Below are 20,061 nucleotides of genomic sequence, written 5' to 3'. Positions count from 1 at the left end.
CGACGTTTAGATCCCTCGTTGCCTTGCATGCAAAAAGCCTGTGCGTCATTTACACGCCTAATGAGGCCTATACAGTGTTTATATTGAATCCTTAATATTGAATGCCTGTATATCCAAGGTTTTATTACGAAAACCTGTATAGTGAATGCAATTATGGGTGGGTTAAAGGGTTAAATATTTTTGGAAACAGTCGGTGGGTTTTTAGGGGTTGAAAACAGGGGTTTATGGAGGACCCCTCCCCAAAAAAAGGGCATTCACTATAACATTTTCTGTAATAAAATATTCCATATATGGTCTTTCAATATAAAGGTTTTCAGTATAAAGGCATGTAACCGCCTAATGCCATACACTCTAAATAATACATATACAGTTTTGTCAGCATTCCTTATCCATTACAAAATATCATCAAATGATGAATAGATTTTTCACCCCTGGCACAGGCTTGACAACATGCTGGATTAGAGACATTGCAATTCTTTGTAAATGTTGACGCTTGTAATGTATTCAATCTATATTCTACATTGATTGCTCTAGTGCAGGGGTCTGCAACCTGCGGCTTGCCAGATGATGTGGACTACAAGGCCCTTGTTCCCTCACTATTAACTTCGCTGGCTAGGGCTGATGGGAGTTGTAGTCAAAAAAATCTAGTCAGGCAAAGGTAGCTGACCCCGGCTCTAGTGTAAGGAGGATCTATGCAATCCAGGGACACTTCAAAACCAAAGTCGATTTTGTTCGTTAGATACAACACTCCCGTGCTCAACTGGTCGCAGGCGTCCTCCTTTTTCTTTCCAGATCGAATAACAGATGCATCCTTAATTGGCACATTTTAATTAATTATTTATTTGTTTATTTATAAAGCGCCAAAGCTTGTAGGCATCGGAGCGCTACATAAACATGTACGAAAAAGGAGACGGGACAACATCCATTTTTACTTCCATGGGGAGAGGCTTATCAGACCATTTAGGTGATTGCCACAGAACTCATTCAAAAAGGTGTGTTTTCTAAAATCCTGCTGTCTTGTTTCTGGTCTCTGTTTTATCAGTAGGGAGTTCCAAGCTTGGGCAGAAAGTGTATAAAAGGCTTGCCCAGCCCTCTACATCTTTTTATGCTAGGTACTGACAACCTATTGTCAGTACTTGATCTTAGTTGCCTATTGGGAACGTACAAAGTCATGTTGCTCTTTAGGTAAACCGGTGCATTACCGTACTATAGGTCAGGGTGAGTGCCTTGAAGTGCAGTTTTTCCCTGGCCACTGTAATGTGTCCCCTTTTAGGGATGTCATATACGACACGGACCACTTCATTTTGTACGTTTTGTAATTTTCTGATGTCTCTAGTGTTTGCCCCAGGCAGGAGGGCATTACAATAATCCAGGCGGGGCATCACAATTGCCCTAGCCAGTGATGCTCGGTTATCTTTTGTGTCAGGAGAGGTTTAGATTGTCTTCGTACCTTAAGATGGTATTGTGTGTTACAAACAATGCTATCCACACAAGCTTCCGAGTTAACCGCAGCTTTCGTGTAAACCCCCAGTGTTTTCAATGTTCTCCTTAACTTTTATGTCCTTGTTTTCAATGCTCATATCGAGATATTGTGAGCTGAGCTTGCCTCTAGCTTGTGTTGATCCAAAAATCATCAGTTCTGTGTTGGCTGGATTCAAGCACATGGCATTTTGTGTCACCCAGTTATTTATTAAACTGAAGATAAAATTGAGTTGTAGAGTGTCCTGGTTATGGTTTCCACTCAGCTCCATCAGGAGGTGAGTACCATCTACATAGTTGGCAAAGAGTAGATTTGAGGCTGTCAGGAGATCACACAGGGGCTTAATATTTATGTTGAACAACATAGGTGATAGGCAGGCACACTGCGAGACCCCATCGTATACCCTTTCGGGCCCAGACGTTGCTTTGCCCGAGCACACTCTAGAACTCCTCTTCCCAAGGAAGGAGTCTATCCAATTTGTTGGTTCTTTAGAGCATTTACCAAAAGTGCATAGACAGCCCAATAGGCGGGTGTGTTCAATCAGATTGAATGCGGTGGATAGGTCTAAAAGGATTAATAATCCGTATTTACCTTCCTCTGTGGTATCCAGCATATGTGCTTGTAAATCCACCAGGCGGTTTCTGTGCCCTGAGATGCAGAATATTGCCCTTTTCCAAATGATTTTGAAGCTGGATTGAGTCATTTTTGTCAATCACCTACAGCAGGAAAAGTGTGTTTGTGATCGGGCGTAGGTTGCTCAGGTTATTTTGATCTGCCCGAACTTCTTTGGATGAGGAGTTACTACTACGTGTCGAAGGCTATCAGGTATGCTTTCATGTCTAAACAATGGGTTCACAAATCTCACTCGAGAGGTGGCAAAAATACTGGGGTTTTGCAAAGCACATTTCGATGGTAGAATCTCCCCGAGGCACCAAGTAGGGTGCATTTCTTGCAATGTTTTGAGCATAACTTCTGATATGTGTGAGAATGCAAAATTCCTATTTTGTTGTTCTTTACTCTGTGTGTGTAAGGACGTGCCCATGGTGAGTTTCTGCTTTGGCTATTGATTCTTGGTGGCGTTTCCCACATATATGATAAATTCAACTCTGCCAAACCTTTTTCTTAACAAATGTCATCCATGGTAGAGCCCTGCCTCCAGTCAAATAATAATATGAGACAGTTACCCTATATTTGTCCAACCCTGGTCTCCCCCAAATCCGGGCTCAATACAAAAATACATATAATGGTGTGTTGGTCACGTGTTCCATGGCTGGTCTCAAGTCGCTTTCTATGGAGAGGGCAGCATTTGGTGTACTCTTCGGTAACAAGAGCAAGAACTTCAGAAAGTTGCTTTCCACAGTTCTCAGCACCTGAGAATTTGCATATCCCCATATTTCTTCTCGGTACAGAGCCGAAGCTAAGGGTTGAATTTGATAGATGTCGAGGACTGGCAAAATAGTCCCTCCCGCCCCCACGGTACGCAGCAAATCTCCTGACACTGCGAATGCTTTGGTTCCCTGGGAGGTCCACATACTATTTTCATAAAATCGGATCACAATGTAATCGTAAAAGTAGACCTGCTCTACACTTTCGCCATTATTTGTCAATGTTCAGTTTCTTATATCAAGATGTTGTAGGCCTGAAGACCATCACTTTGGTCTTCCCCTTACTTACCACAAGCTTAAGTTGTTTGTTTTTTATAATAAACCTGTCCAAGGTGTGTCTGAGTCCCATTGGCATGGTTGACAACAGGGCGGTGCCACCTGCGACCAAGAGGCACGCTGTTCTCTCTGCTCCCAATCTGGGAGGATCTTGTGAGGGCTCCACCAGCTCTTCGATCACCTTGTCGATGTAGATGCAGAAAAGCAGCAGAGCCAGGACACACCCCTGGCGCACGCCGTTCTGTACATCTATAGGACGGGTCATCTCATCTCCTGCTCCCCACCCCACAGCCGCCCTGTGATCTGAGTACAGATTTTTAATGATCTCTAATAATTGGAGAGGAATGTTTTCGCTCCTTAGGCCCCGCCACAGCAAATCTCTGGGGACACCATCGAAGTCTGTTTGAAAGTCCACAAAGATTGCATAAATCTTATTACAATATATTAAATATGTTTTTCATTGCTATTAGCAGTTCTTTCTCCATAATAACTCAACTGTGAGGCCTGTGCTAATGCTGTTGTTGCCTCTCATGCTAGAGCGGGTCAGTCCCCAAGATGTGAGGCCTTCCTGAAGTAGATAAGTCTACCTGTGATCTTAATTGTTTCAGCTCTATTTGTTAACTAAACACACAACTGCATGGCCTATGGAGATGTGGTTGGGGCATTAACCAAGACGTGATGCACTTTTCCCTCTCCAGCCACAGTGAGGAACATCAAAAGGCCTTCACCTGGACCCCCTGAAATCTTCATATTGACCCCATCCTCCCCGTCCACACTCGTTACTGCCTTCTGACTTTATGTTAAGTTTCCCCATCTAGCCACATGTCAGGCTGCTATTTAGCATTTTAGCATAAGAACGGACCCGCACTTTATTTATGCAGTGGGATACTTAATGTGGTAAGTGCTTCTTTATGATGGATATCTTTCTAAAGCCAGTAAACATTGCCATAGATCAGATTTGACAAAATATGGGTGGTGTTGATTATTTACTTCCTGTCTCTGAAGTCTTCTTGGGACAGTAAAAGAGCATACACTTTGCTTCTCCTTTGATGGCAGAAGAAGGCATGAACCAGGGACACAAGAGAGCATTTAGGAGAGACTGATGCTGTAAAACGTAAAGTAATATAGCTTCAACAGAGGCACAGCTGAATATCCGGAAACCAATTAATAAGAACTGGGTCCACCTATAAGCTGAATATTCTGTCTGTAACCTTCTGTGTTCTGTGTCTCCTCTCTCTACGACCTTCCAAATGTATCCTCATTGCTGTATCCTTTTAAGTCTATCCATATTAGTGTAGCCTATCACTGTGTCTTCTTGTAGCACACTACTCTGTTGCTTCATGTCATATTTAGGTTTGCCCATTTTCACCCTGAAGTCCCGAAGCTACCTCACTAAGAAACTAAGACAATCAGCATCTCTGGAGGCCTACGAGCCACCAGAGGCAAGGACATAGGCAGACTCCACCAGGGCAGGAAGGAAAGAACCAGAAGACAGGCCTTTTCTTTCTTTGCCCCAAGATTCTGGAACCTCCTCCCCCATCAACATCAGACTTGCCCTCTTGTTTCTACAGATCAGGAAAGAGCTCAGTTCCCTCCTCTCCAAGGAATTGGTTCTCCCTATCACCTAGGTCCACATTCCACCCACTCCCTACCCTACCTGAGACTGGGTGATCTGATACCCACTGTTTCCTCCCCTGGTTGCTTCTGCATCCGTTGCTGACAAATTTCCCTCCCACCTGCTCCCCGGTTAGCTCCTCACTCTCTTCTTTCTCTGCCTCCCTTACCATGTTTGTCCTCCCTCTATGATTGTTAAGTGTTCCATTGCTTTCTGAAGCTCGGTCCACGCTTAATTAATACCCTACTACTACTAATAATAATAGCAGTAAAAACCAGCACATACATACATATTCTGATTACACAAGGTGTAACAAGACATTCTTACCTGTTTCTCCTTCTCAGTGTGAGGCTGCCGCTGTCCCGACTGCAGCGCATTGGTTAGGGCCATCTCCTGCGCCTCGGAAGCCATCCTGAGCTGGTCCAGCTCAAAGTCGGTGAGGGCATCCTTGCTGGTCTCCATGTAGGTCTTCGCAAAGAAGTTCTGGGATCTAGGGATGAAGCCTGATCACGCACAGCAAAACCAAGGGAAAGAAGACAGAGATTTATTAAATCTGGACTACCCTATTTCTTTTATTGATCGGGTTTAATGCCATAGTAACTGATACTTTGTGGCAGTTTATGTTTGATGAAAGCCAATATGAGCATAGTTCTAGTTTTAAAAAAATGAAGTGTCAACAATAGCCCACTTTGCATCTTGATAACTAGCTAAACGGGATAAGTCAATTTACCTCCTAGAGAAACACTACAGGAAAGGCTCTACTTTCCCTCTGCTACTCACTGCCCCGAGCTTTCATGTGTCAATGAAGAGGTAGCTCACGGGCTGAGATGCAAGGGTCTTTAATGAACAGAAAACTAAGGGATTAGGTTCAAATGAGATGACAAATCAAGCTTTCTCTCTAGGACCCCCTATCTTAGACTCCAGCACCTGGCGGATAAAATAAATAACTCACAGTCCTTTTGCTTTTTAATTGCTCTATCAATTCTTTCAATGCTCTTGAAGTTGGATGCATGACTCTCACAGAACGTGTCTGGATGTCGCTCTTCTTTTGAAGTAGAACGAGCACCACCACTCATACAGCCATTGTAAATCCTGAACTTGGCCGAGGCCTCTGATTGTCATGGATTTTAGCAAGGATGCATGTTGAACCTGTCAAGATTACCCCCCTTCTATGCTATTTACAGACACGGCCACTGCCTGTAGTTTATTGGTGCTTGTCTCTGGCACCTCCTCCTCTTTATCTCTTCCCACTTCTCTCAGTCTGATCTTTATCTTCATCCCTCTCCTTCCTCCTCAATGATATACCACACTGCACTCTTGCCCATGGCTTTCCACCCCTCACCTCCTACTCTCCTACTCTCCTTTCTGGTTGTTTCCCATTCCTCATCTATGATCCTTGCTGCACCGCCATGCACTTCCATGATCCTCACATTGCCAGCTCCTGATTCCCACACCTCTCCTTGTCACCTGGTTTCTTTTATATTGTAGCGAGTCCCCCTGCTGATCTTCTGTAACTCACATCGGAGGGAGGGTTGTTGCAGGCGAACACTGTGGTTGGAGCGCTCGCTGGGGATTAGTGAACTTGCCAGCTGTTCCTGGCTGTTGTGCATGCTGAAACAGGGGTCCTCCATTAGAAGCTTTACCTGGGGAGATCGCCATTTTAGATTTATCATTGGGCCCATATCTCAACGGTCCAAGCTCATGAGCACCTACATGAGCGAGCACTGCCAGCGACCCTTTTCTCTGTTCAAATCGCTTTGGCAACTTTACATTGTATAGCTGGTGGGTATCCATTGCAGTGATCATGCAGGCCAGCGATACCAATCAGTTACAATGTCCTCTGTTACCTACTGTATGAAGCATTTCTTGCATGGAAGTTTACTAGCATGGCTGTTTTGCTCACCACAAGGTTTTTGGTCCTCAGCATAGGTAACAGATCTTTCCTGGCTGAATGCAGAGTGGTCAGAGGCTACCAAGTGCTGCAGGGATGTTTATTCAAAATATCAGTACCCAAAATCAATACTTTTAGAAAGTTCTTTTGTTTTCTATTTCATTTTTCTCTTCAAATGAATCAGCGATTACACAAGTTATCACAGACTACATTTATGCTAAGTGGGGCCTACTTCAAGATATATCTTCGTAACCCAGAGCAATCCACCACTGTTTACATTTGTGGAATAGTGCTAATATACAGATTAGTCCAATTTAATCATTTGAAACTAAAAGGACTAGCGTAATGACTAGTGATACATTTGAGTGATACCTATATGTAAAGTATGAAAGACTTCCCTGCAGCTCAAAGTCAACCCGCTAAATTGGCATGAAGATCGCTGGATGACTTTTGTACTGCCACTACAGAGGCCAAAGCAGTGGATCCATGGGGACCATGACTAAACCTGGTGTCAAAAATGCATTAGAAAGGGACCTTCTTGACGCCATCTTGGAGGGACCAAGCCACACATCCGGATACATTGCCAGCTCTTATTATCAGTAGACATCAACAGGGCAGCCATCTACATGTTGGCATCTCTCCTCCCAGTCGCGGTCACACACTTAGATACATTTCTTACTTAGTCTATACACGCCCATTATGTGTTTTGTGCCAAAGGTGAAGAGCAAAGGAATCCACGACTGCTGCGCAGAGCAGTAAGGCAGTCTGACGCATGTACTCACCGCCATCTACACAGGAACATTCGAAGAACCCTGGAACATCCCATTAGCTTATTGTCGATCCTATTTATGAAAGCTGACTGTGAGAATGTCACTGCAACATCTATAAAGTTGTGTCTACCCTCTCAATTTCCTCAGCCACAATATTTGTATAATATTTATTTGTATAAGAACTTGCTTGTAACCTGGGTACCTTGCACTTTGGAAAGGATTTTTAGTCTTCATATCCTTGTTTGTGGCGGTTTGTGTACATTTTTATTAGGGTGATTGATGGACAGTCGACATGTGTTTCAACCTCTCTCGGTCTTTATCAAAGCTAGAACGTGTAGTCCAATCTGGCCCGTTGGCAGGTTGGTGTGGATGGTGTACTGTCCTGTCGGGATGTCTGCCACGGTGGGCTATGGACTGGCTGGATGTCCTGGAGTAACCTGCTATGTTCTTGTCTGGGTGAATTGTATAAGTATACATCAAATTATTTGTTTTATTGTATTTTACAGTTAACAAAGTCAACTTGTAAAATGCAATCAAATGGTGAAAAGCGGTGAAAAACAGCACCCATTTCAATCTAAAGGTTTTTAATTAATCATAATTTATTTCCAAAATGTCATCAAGTGTAAAATACACAATCCATATCTGTTGATGTGCATCATATTCTAGCGCCGGGTGAAGGGGAATTGAATATTGGGCTCTCTCATGTTGTTAAAGGCCACTGCTAGTCATTTTCAACATTAGAACATAAAAGGCAGGTGGTAAAACATATAAGGGGGTTACACCTTGTTGTTATGCTGAGATGGATGCTACATCTGTTTTGCATGCAGAGCCTCCTCATTCCCACTCTCCCTGCATAATATTATCACATACGTAAAGGAAATGGAGTCCGATGAAGTCCACCTGCATTTAATCAGGCAGATTCTATTTGCATCCATTGTACATGCCTCCAGTGAAGCCTCCTGTGAAGCATAATTTGCAGATGGCAATGAAATGTTTACAAAACAGGGCATAAAAGCAGGGAGTAAAAGAAAGTTCACCTGTTATCCCTCTTTACTTTTGCATTTGGTTGTGCAAAATGAAAAAGAATGACATGCAAGGTACCAAATGGCACGTGCTTGAAATTACCAATTTTAATCAAATCAGCCCCTATACGTCTTATCTATGTAAGCATTTAGGGCTTTACTTATTCGCATACTGCTAATAATCAACAATGTATCGAACAGCTAGCCAATGCCACACAAAGCGTTCATATGCAAAACATCAACTTCTGTTCTATAAAGAGTAGGAGTCTTTTGTTATCACTCCCTTTTTAAAGTAGTTCCCCTGTATCCCTGACGGGCCACGTGAAATTGGTGGGCTGGTGCCTGTGCTTAAAGGGCATGTTATCAGATAAATTACTTTCTCATGGTTCATGAAACCTTTCTAGCTACAGAGGTGTTCACTTCCAAATCTATTGTTTTAGTTCTCTTTGTAGAGCTGTTCACCATGAACAGCAAGTTTTCCCTCAATGTTCAGGGTTGGCTGCTGCCAAAATGCAAGAGAAAGTTTCTATTTGGCGATTTGGGAATCCTCTTGTCATCTGGTAAGATTCATGTTTCTGTAGTCTAACATCGAGAAAATGTGTTCCTTCCTTACCAGACTCATAGGTAAATTTCAAACATGCCATGTTCCTCTGGCATGACAATCTAGATCAGAAGGATTTCATCTAAGTGCCTGGCCAATGTCAAGATCTATCTCTCCATGAGTGTATTCTCTGGTGCACAGATGGTCTTCTTCTGGAACCAATCACCAGAGATTGGCCACACTGGGTGAAAAATTAGCCCCCATGGCCATCCCTGCTATGTGCTGGGAGAATTGTCCCAATCAATAAAGAAATTCTATATAGCATTCCTTCAAAAGGAGTCTACAAACTAGGGGTGTCACGGTATTCGTTTTATGACGGTACGATAACCTTCTTGCCAAATGACGGTCTATCATGGTTATCGCGGTATAGCAGGTGGAGTTAACTGATCTCAACAAATATTTTCTAAAAGGTCATAAATTGACAGATGTATCATCACAAACAAAACCAGGCACCCAGGGCCAGAATTGGGCTTTTCAACATACTTTCCACTGAAATGCCTTGCTTCCACCAAACACACGTGTGGAGAGGAGGGGGTGGGGTGGAGGCCTGCTGCAACTGGCAAAGCAAACTGAATAGCTTTTCTTAAGTGGTCATTTAGGCTTTTTGCTTCCCCACTGGCTACTGGTGAAGATGAACATGGTGCCATCTTGATAACCTGCATGCCACAGATCAATGGAGGCTGAGGGTAGTATACGCTTGTGCACATATACACACATATACACACACACACACACATATACACACACACACACACACACACACACACACACGCACTTGCTCTTTACGTTACAGCCTTTAGTTTACTTGCGGGCCAAAAGGTGTTCAGTAATCACTGACATGTTACCCTTTGGTATGGCAGCAGGGAATACCCACAGATATGAGTGAATTTCGCATTGTGACTTATTATATGTAAATTCAATGATAGAACCAGGGAAATCCCCCATTGCCATATGTTTAGAGAACATTATCCATTATAAATATATAAACCCCAAAGCCGCCACCCCAAAGTAAACCCTATTCCTTCTTGGCACTGTATCTATTCTTCCTATTGCTAACATATTGATTTTGTGTCAGGCACGTGTGGTTTATGGAATGGCATTAAAAACTGCTCCAACTGAAACTACTTGGCAGACGGCACATCCTACAGTGCAAAACCAAGACTGCGCAGCAATTGCTTACTGCAGCCTTTCCAAATCAGATTGAAAAGCACACTTAACGGTATGAACGGTATAACGGTATAAACAATGTGACGGTTATTATTGTTCAATTAAGTGGTTCACGGTATCTTTAACGGTATACCGTTATACCGTTACATCCCTACTACAAACCTCGATAGGGACTGCAATATCGAATCAAATCTTGATAGAATCACTCTGTCAGGTCAACATTTAATGGAGCATCTTCAGGAGGGCAGCGAACCTGTTATCTGTGATTGTGACCACACATTCGGCTTCCTTTCATGATATAAATACTTCATCAAGTTCCAGAGGGCAATGAAGTGTATGTTGCAACTACTTCTGGAATGTTGAGGTTCACTTTTCAAAAGTAATCAACTAAGATTAGCTAATGTTCACAAGCTGGTGGAATTCATGGTGCGTTCCATAATATCTGTGGAACTCCCAAAGAATTGCCACAATTGTATTTTTTGTGGTATATGTGTCATTTCATGTTTCAGGTTTGAAGGGCCTTGCAGAAATGTATCCACATAGCTCGAACATTTACCACCATCTCTGCATGTGTTAAAATTTGCCTCAGAGCATTTCGTCACTACCCCAGTTGTGTCCTGGCTGTATAAAAGCAAACCCCGTCATCAGAAGCCAAATCCTGTGCCAGAGGATGACGTAAGAAATCTGCATCACTGGCACCTGCTAACCGCTGCACACTCCCCTTTACTCTTCTCTGGGCCGAACCCCTGACCTGGGAATCACTGGTTCGAGGATGATCACTCTTCCCAGGGGTCTTTGGGTCCCTTCTGCACAGGTGACCTGTCGCTGGATCCCTCGTGAAAAATGTGCACAGCAACTGCATATGGAAATCACCAACCACCTGCGCCATAACTGCTTTTTTGGTCCCAGAGTATTACTCTCCTGACACCACTGCCCTGCAGGCAAGTAATTTCTTCACATATGTCTTCATCCTTGGGCCTCTTCCTCATCTTCAAGGAACCCTTGAGGGCTTTTCTCCAAGGGAACTCCAGGAACTGCGCCTTGGGTCACTTGTATACCAAGGCAACTGTGTCCTGTCAAAGACAGCCCCCATTTCTTTGGTCTGCTCTTGAATTTGCCAACCTAGAAACAAAAACCCCAAATATACCTGGTATTGCCTTTCCTTTTCTTCCAGGTCCTCCCTATCGACTCCAAAAAAATGTTACTAAACACTGTGTTACTTACCTTACACATTGTGGCATCCTCTGTTTTACAACGTTTTTTGCCTGTGAGTTTGTTTATTTTTCTTTTAGCCTTTTTTACATAAACGTATTTTTTTTATAATACACAGAAGCCTGCAATGTCCATATGAAATCCTGGAAACAATGTTCTGGTTACAGGCTAGTTGTGACATTACTACTAACCTACCTGTAATAAGATAATTACATCACAACTGTTCTGTAATGAGTCATTACACTGGAGTTGTGACTTCACAATTTCTGCTGCTTGAGCCAGCATAGAGCAGAATTCCAGCTGCCACAGCAGCACTTAAGTAAAGCTGTGACAAGCTTTTCAAATTCCTTGCTTGTACAATTCTTTTCTGTGACACGTTATAGCCTTTAATTGGCAATTAACTATTCATGGTAGGATGTGGATTTTGTGCACTGCGGGAGTTTTACACGTGTGCAATAATCTGCTTGTTGTTACTTCTTAAGGCACAAAGGCATTTTATTAAATTGCTTGAACTATTTTTCTGCAGCACATTAGGAACTGCATATTAGGTTTTTTAAATAAAAAACAGATTCTACATTGACCTATGGATTAGCAAATGGACTATTTCTAAAATTAGATACAGCATGAGGCCAGGTGTCAAAGAGGATGACAGTGTGTGGCTATGTATTATAAACAATAAACTACCCTCCTACCGTAATTATAGAGGATATTGCAAGTCATCTATGAGTTTTGTGTATCTTAGAACCGATCTCGGCCTTTGGCCGTATGGTATGGGTACTTTATCCCGTATATACAAATATAGTGTCTGGACATTCTCTTAGTTACTGTTAACTAAATGTGTGTGCTGTACCTGTGAACCACACCATTCCACCTCCTGAGAGTTAGGCATGGGCAGCTCTGTCATGACTACGACTTGGGGAGCCTGGTGAGCTTTGGAAAATACACCCAACGGACCCTGACCACAGAGCTTAAGGAAGATCTCCCTAAAACTGATCATCTACAAGATGGCAAGAGCATTCAAATGTACTTTGCAGCGTACCCCTTAAATCTCAGAGACTAATGTAACTTAGTGTTCTGCGTAAATTAGGGTGCACTTCTCAGCAGTTCTCACATCAGAGTGATAGTGACCTAGTATATTGCCTGGACATCAAGCTACTCATTTGTTTCTGACTTCATAATGTCCTGCTTCTTTACATTACCGCTAATGTCCTCTACTCTTATCCTATAGACTGTGGTGGGCTAGGTACAAACTTGTATGCACTGTGTTTGACAATTGTTTTAATTAAAAGCTTGCCATCTGCAAGGCAGGGGTAAGGGGAAGAGGGTAATCAAGGAGGGCTGGAAAGGGAAGGATCAAAGGGACTTAAGGGGGCGCTCTACAAAAAAAACACGTGGGACTGGACATTGTTACCGTACAGTTACAGGTAGCTCATCCTATATATACTATATCATAGTGTTCCTCAATGTGCCATATACCAATATTGCATGCAGACTGACTATAGAGCAGGTGGGCATGTAATAGAGAGTTTCACTTGGCGGAATTAGAATCCCAGTGGAGATAGAAAGATTACATAAATTCCAATAGGACCGTGTTTTATATATGACTAAGCTCCACCCAGCTGTCAATCGCCGCTAAACTGTTTGTGCATTCCTGTTTTGCTGCCCTTTTTGCCTACTTAAGCAGCCCTCCAGCCTCTTTCCCTTTGCAGTTGGTCAGCAGGTGGAAGAGAATCTAGGCCATGTGGCCTAAGCCCCACTCACCTTCTGAGACCTGCCTCTTCCTTTCTGTTCTTTACTCTAATATCAAGGGTGTCTCTCGCCTGGGCATCCAAAGTGAAGGGCAGACAAAGAAAAGGGCAGTTCCTCTTTGGATCTGTTAGTACCGGGAGGACCCAGTGCCCGAACCCCTGCTCAGACAACAAGTAAGCAGGCGATGACATGTGTTTTCTCCCTCTGTCACCACAGGCCATCCCCACCATCACCAGGCAATGTCAACGACATTGCCCCTGCTCTAAGTTATGGACTCCCGCAATGCGCCAACCTCATCCAAATCAGCCTCAAGCCCATCAGCACCCGTTCACTGTCCACAACACGGAAGTTGATGATCGCCAATATCCACTCAGCTATCAGCCATGCTGCAGACATCGGCAACCTCATCAGTACACATGACCTTGATGACATCTTCATCATTGAGACCTGGCTGACACCCACCTCCACCATCATCCTAGACGTCCTTGTCCCCGACGGCTGCAGCATCCAACACACATACCGGTGGAACAAGACAGGCGGTAGCCTCACAGTTATTCAGACGACCTTGTGGCCCTGAACCAGACTTGATGTTGAGAACATTGGCTCCTTCTTAGACCGCTCCTGCCACTTGCTGCTCTCCGCGATGGACACAGTTCCCTTCCATCTCATCAAACTCAACACTGCCTTCATCAGAGACTTCACCAACCTGGTCACCACCATGTCACCACCATGTCCCTCACACGCGCCAACAACATCTTCCAAGGCGACTTCAACCTCCCAGGCAACAAGGCCACCAAACCCATGAAGGAAGCTCTCCTCGGCCTTCTCAACACCCTCAGCCTCACACAGCACACGAAAGATCCAATGCATGAGAAGGGTAACATCCTCGACTAATCATCACTGCACTGCCTTCCCTCCACTACAGCTCTCCTCCCCCGCTTGACTGGTCTGACCTCCTAGCCGTGCCTTTCAACATCCTGCACACCATCTCAGTCAAGCACTCCCAGCATAAACCCATCAGACAAACCTTCAGGTCCTTCAAGAACTTCCAGGTGGAAGCCCTCACTGACGACATTGCCAATCTCCAACTCTCATGGACCAAACACTGCAAACCGAATTGCGACTCTCTGCTGGAAGCACTCAACGCCACCTTCTCAGCCTCCATCGACCGAGGCACGTCTCTGAAACAATGCACCTGCAAACCAAAACTGTGAGAACTCTGGTACACACAAGAACTCGACCTCAGCAAAAGAGTCATCAGGCAACAGTAGAAAACCTGGTGCTGCTTCAAGACTGCATCCGACCTGGAGCTCCTCAAGGAATTTTACAAAGTTCAACTCGTTAAGAGCTGCCATTATGTAATCAGATGTCATGGCTCCACCCCAATAAAAGCCTCAGTCCAGCACAAGTTGGCTCTTCAAAAGAGATTTCAGATAATGGGGAAAGGCAGAACTCGCCCTTGAGATATGCTGGGGGAAGTGAGCAGAAACTGAGGTGTTGCTATTCATTTTTCACATGAGGCCTTATAATATCTCGCATCATGGCATCAAAGTCAATTTTACATTATAACACATATTTCGCATGACTGTGCACTGGAGATTTCTTTGTCCGTGTTTTCATTGTTCTTAAGCTGCAAATGCACTCCTTTCCATGTTAACTGTTTAAGGGTTTTTCAAAGCCACCCTTTATTCTTTGCTCTCTGTGTCAGCACGTTTATACTTAAAACATGCCATTGCCTATAATGGAAAGTAGACTTCTGGTTTTGAAATTAGACAATTGCATGCAAGTCTTGATTTTCAATATACACAGCTTTTTGATGTGTGGCAGTTTTGAGTGAAATGCAGCTGTTTGTCTATTTGTCCACAATGTGCCTTTCAAATACCCTTGTGCAGTCTGGTTTCATTTTTCACAGGTTCCTTTCTTCAACTGCAGAAGTACATACCTTAGAATTCACAAGGCACATTGGCAGTATTGACATTGTGATGCTGGTCTTTCAGTTTGCCAGAGTGCCTTCACATGACAAGAAGGTATTTCTGCACATTTTGGGATTAACATGGACTTTCAGTTCATTTGATCCTGGCTGCCATTAAACCCCACAATCCACGAATCACCTTCAATACTTTCTGCATCATCTATAAGGCAGTCAACCTCAAGTCACCCAGCTACCGCGTGGAGAAACTCAGCATCTCCGGTGGACAGCGTACCACCAGAAACCAGGACACGTGCAGATGTGAAATCCACCGCTGCAAAAAGGAAAGGACTAGTAAACAAGCCTTCTTTGCCTAAGCTCCAAGACTCTGGAACCTCCTCCCCGCCAGCATCAGACCTGCACCCACGCTCCTACAATTCAGAAAATAACTCAAGACCCACCTCTTCAAGGAGTCTCTCCTCCTCAACACCTAGGCCATCACGTTGACCCACCGTGCAACCTGACTCAATAAACGCCATCTGTCTGTCTCCTTCCCAGCGCCCTGTACAGCTGTACCCCTCCTCTGTGCCCCTCTGTATATCCTACCCCCGCTGCTTATCTGTTCTTTTGTTACCTCTGGATAGCACTGAGTTATGCAGCTGTACTGTTGTGTACCTCTGTATAAAGCTCTGTTGTGTATCTGCATTATTGTATACCTCTGTAAAGTGCTCCGTTGCTTCTTGAAGCTAGGTCAGTGCTCAATAAATTCAGTAATAATAATAATAATAATAATAATAAAGTTACATAGTACACATGAGGAACTCTCATCCAGGAATTGAAGCACTGCTGCATAATGGAAAGAAGAATAACCTTTATGGTAGATAGTACTTATTAGAAACACTATGTTATAAGAGTAGAATAACAAATCCCTTGTCATATATTTAAAATTACAGCATATCAGTATTATCACGGGAACAGCCTGAAATATTAATACCAATATTGAACGCCATAGTTAGTGCAAATCATTTATAAATGAACCCAACACTAGTGAACCAAGAGATCTCCACAATCTCTAATTGTATGCAAAGGCAGGTGCTGTGTCCTAAGGCTGTTCACAGCCCAAGCACCAGGCATGTTAGGCACCCCTGATCCCAATGTTGAAAGCTATGGGCGTCGATATAGATTCTTTACTGGATAGATACAAGGCACTGGTGGGGTTGGGGCAGGGCTTCATATTGACTGGCAGTGGCAGAGGGCACTGCTGCTACACCTTCCGTCACTATTATCTCACTGTTACGCAAGAGGACTATGCTTCGACAGCATGCTTTGCAAAATCTATGCCTCCCATCAGGGATTTTAGCAGAAGCAAAACAAAGAGGTGATGGTTAGACGGTTTAGAATTAATCATAGGTCTCTAGCAATTTCTCTGGGCAACCCTCTGGACCATTGTGAGCAGAAGACCTGACCTCAGATCTTTCCAGATTGGACATTAATAAAGGGAAATAGTTCATAGGCCTGGAAAGTTTGAGAATTGGTTGCTCGATTATCCTTGTGCTTTCTTTACGCCTGCGTCTAAGGAATTTCCTTGTCCACGTAGGGCACAAAAGTTTTATTTTATGACTTTACATTTGGTATGATATGATATTTTATTTGTATTGCTCTCATACACAAACGTTTCAGAGTGCAAATTTGTATCGCTGAATGGTATTTGTATTTGTATGGTAGCGTAACATGCGGTCCTGTGCTGCCCAGCAGAGAAAATAATGTATTATTTTCTCAAGCTTACTGTGTTTTATTCTTGTAGGAGATGCTGGTTCTATGTTTCAGACCTAACTGCTGTTCCTGAACGTCTCAGTGGGTCTACTAATTGGTTGAGGATTATCTCAGCAGTATGTGTGATCCAATGAAGAAGCTATTGATGGGTCATTAATGTTACCTGTGTATCCTGGGATTATGCTGAAGCTGACTTTCCTATCCCCCAGCCGCTGCCTCCGGCTTCTCAGCCAGTGATTGAGCGACCTTGCTCCATCGTCTTTGCCAGGGGGTGAAACGTCTCAGTGGGTCGACCCATTGGTCAAGGACTATCTAAGGCTAAGCAGTAATGAAGAAGCTATTGATGGGTCATTAATGTTACCTGTGTATCCTGGGATCATGCTGAAGCTGACTTTCCTATCCCCCAGCCGCTGCCTCCGGCTTCTCAGCCAGTGATTGAGCGACCTTGCTCCATCGTCTTTGCCAGGGGGTGAAACGTCTCAGTGGGTCGACCCATTGGTCAAGGACTATCTAAGGCTAAGCAGTAATGAAGAAGCTATTGATGGGTCATTAATGTTACCTGTGTATCCTGGGATCATGCTGAAGCTGACTTTCCTATCCCCCAGCCGCTGCCTCTGGCTTCTCAGCCAGTGATTGAGCGACCTTGCTCCATCGTCTTTGCCAGGGGGTGGAACGTCTCAGTGGGTCTACCCATTGGTCAAGGACTATCTAAGCAGTAATGAAGAAGCTACTGATGGGTCATTAATGTTACCTGTGTATCCTGGGATTATGCTGAAGCTGACTTTCCTATCCCACAGCCGCTGCCTCCGGCTTCTCAGCCAGTGATTGAGCGACCTTGCTCCATCGTCTTTGCCAGGGGGTGGAACGTCTCAGTGGGTCTACCCATTGGTCAAGGACTATCTAAGCAGTAATGAAGAAGCTATTGATGGGTCATTAATGTTACCTGTGTATCCTGGGATCATGCTGAAGCTGACTTTCCTATCCCACAGCCGCTGCCTCCGGCTTCTCAGCCAGTGATTGAGCGACCTTGCTCCATCGTCTTTGCCAGGGGGTGGAACGTCTCAGTGGGTCTACCCATTGGTCAAGGACTATCTAAGCAGTAATGAAGAAGCTATTGATGGGTCATTAATGTTACCTGTGTATCCTGGGATTATGCTGAAGCTGACTTTCCTATCCCCCAGCCGCTGCCTCTGGCTTCTCAGCCAGTGATTGAGCGACCTTGCTCCATCGTCTTTGCCAGGGGGTGGAACGTCTCAGTGGGTCTACCCATTGGTCAAGGACTATCTAAGCAGTAATGAAGAAGCTACTGATGGGTCATTAATGTTACCTGTGTATCCTGGGATTATGCTGAAGCTGACTTTCCTATCCCACAGCCGCTGCCTCCGGCTTCTCAGCCAGTGATTGAGCGACCTTGCTCCATCGTCTTTGCCAGGGGGTGGAACGTCTCAGTGGGTCTACCCATTGGTCAAGGACTATCTAAGCAGTAATGAAGAAGCTACTGATGGGTCATTAATGTTACCTGTGTATCCTGGGATTATGCTGAAGCTGACTTTCCTATCCCACAGCCGCTGCCTCCGGCTTCTCAGCCAGTGATTGAGCGACCTTGCTCCATCGTCTTTGCCAGGGGGTGGAACGTCTCAGTGGGTCTACCCATTGGTCAAGGACTATCTAAGCAGTAATGAAGAAGCTATTGATGGGTCATTAATGTTACCTGTGTATCCTGGGATCATGCTGAAGCTGACTTTCCTATCCCACAGCCGCTGCCTCCGGCTTCTCAGCCAGTGATTGAGCGACCTTGCTCCATCGTCTTTGCCAGGGGGTGGAACGTCTCAGTGGGTCTACCCATTGGTCAAGGACTATCTAAGCAGTAATGAAGAAGCTATTGATGGGTCATTAATGTTACCTGTGTATCCTGGGATTATGCTGAAGCTGACTTTCTTATCCCCCAGCCGCTGCCTCCGGCTTCTCGGCAAGTGGTTGAACGACCTGGCTCCATCGCCTTTGCCAGGGGGTGGAAACGTGGACTGCAGCACGAGATGGTTTGAATGCTTGATATCCGGGCTGGTGAGGAGTTGTGACGTCAGCTTGCCATATGTCTTCCCCAAGTGGTACTTGTACTGAGGGCAGAAGCCGCCATACCTGGAACACAAACACAGTGCGAACAGCGCACATGCTCAGTAACAGTGAATGACAATTTCCTATCGTCTATTACATGTTTTCACATTACCAATCGAAAGATATGCTCAAATGCCACATTCTCATTACACACTTATGCACATGCACAGTATCAGCCACTGACAGTCTTCCTATGCCCAGCAACAATTGAGGCAATTTTCCACAAGACCACTTAGCAGCTCTGGCCATTTTGCCATACCAACTTTGTCAAGCATTTAACTGCCCACTTAAGTGTTTTTCAAGTTTTACATGCCCAATAACAAGCATTGCCAGTTTCAATAAGCTCATTAAATGCTATTGCCAGTCCCAGTGACCAGGTACAGATGCCTGTGACTCCCACATGTCCAGCAAAGGGCGTTGCTACTTGCCACAAGGCTAATGTGCAAATACTGCCAGTTTTGACATGCAAGAAAAAAGCTATATCCTCATTCTACATGTTCATAGAAGCATGTTTTCAGTTTATGCATGTCCAGTAACACATTGGAGCTCATTTCGCTCCTGGTCGAAATGGGTAACTGCAACGTAAACGGCTACAAGCCACCACATTTTGGTAATTTGCACATCGGTGTGAAAAAGCGCAGGGCAAAAGGTGGCATTCAAGTGTGAACACCGCCTTTTGCCCTGCACTGTTGCACTCCAGTGTGCAAAATGTGTAAGCTCTGCATGGCAGGCAGCATTTACAATTCCAATTAAACACTGCCTGACATGTGTGCATGGCAGGCAGCGTTTAATTGGAAATGTTGCATGCTGCTCGCCTGGCAGGTAGCATTGATAATGGGTACCTGTGGAGTCCGCCGGCTTTATGGTAGCACATAAAGCCTGCGGGCTCCATAGGGATTCCCAGCATTTAGGCTGGCATGCATGCCTGTGCAAATGCTGGGGCATTTGTCTGGCAGAGCGGAAGAGGAGGTGGTGGAAACTCAAGTTTCGTTCAGTCCCTCGTCTTCACCATACAAATGGACGAAACTGAGCGGTGACGTTAATTCATGGTGTGAATACGCTGCACACTGCTTTTACGGCATTCATTTATGTTACG

The 20,061-nt window shown here is 44.5% G+C and overlaps 1 protein-coding gene across 1 annotated transcript in view; it reads right to left on the bottom strand.

Annotated features, from left to right (window-relative positions):
* Window positions 1-20,061, bottom strand: part of CIMIP2B (ciliary microtubule inner protein 2B) — a 144,416-nt gene that overhangs the window by 38,533 nt on the left and 85,822 nt on the right. Inside the window, exons 2-3 of the mRNA XM_069626789.1 lie at window positions 18,754-18,989; window positions 5,084-5,259 (exon numbers count right to left, since the gene is read on the bottom strand). Of these exons, the coding sequence (XP_069482890.1) occupies window positions 5,084-5,259; window positions 18,754-18,989 (412 nt within the window). The remainder of the gene's footprint in view (window positions 1-5,083; window positions 5,260-18,753; window positions 18,990-20,061) is intronic.

The sequence above is a fragment of the Ambystoma mexicanum genome, chromosome 6p (genome assembly GCF_040938575.1).
Source record: "Ambystoma mexicanum isolate Mex_15411 chromosome 6p, UKY_AmexF1_1, whole genome shotgun sequence".
Taxonomy (NCBI): domain Eukaryota; kingdom Metazoa; phylum Chordata; class Amphibia; order Caudata; family Ambystomatidae; genus Ambystoma; species Ambystoma mexicanum.
The sequence above is the reverse complement of the archived record's forward strand: the minus strand, read 5'-3'. Positions and strand labels throughout refer to the sequence as shown.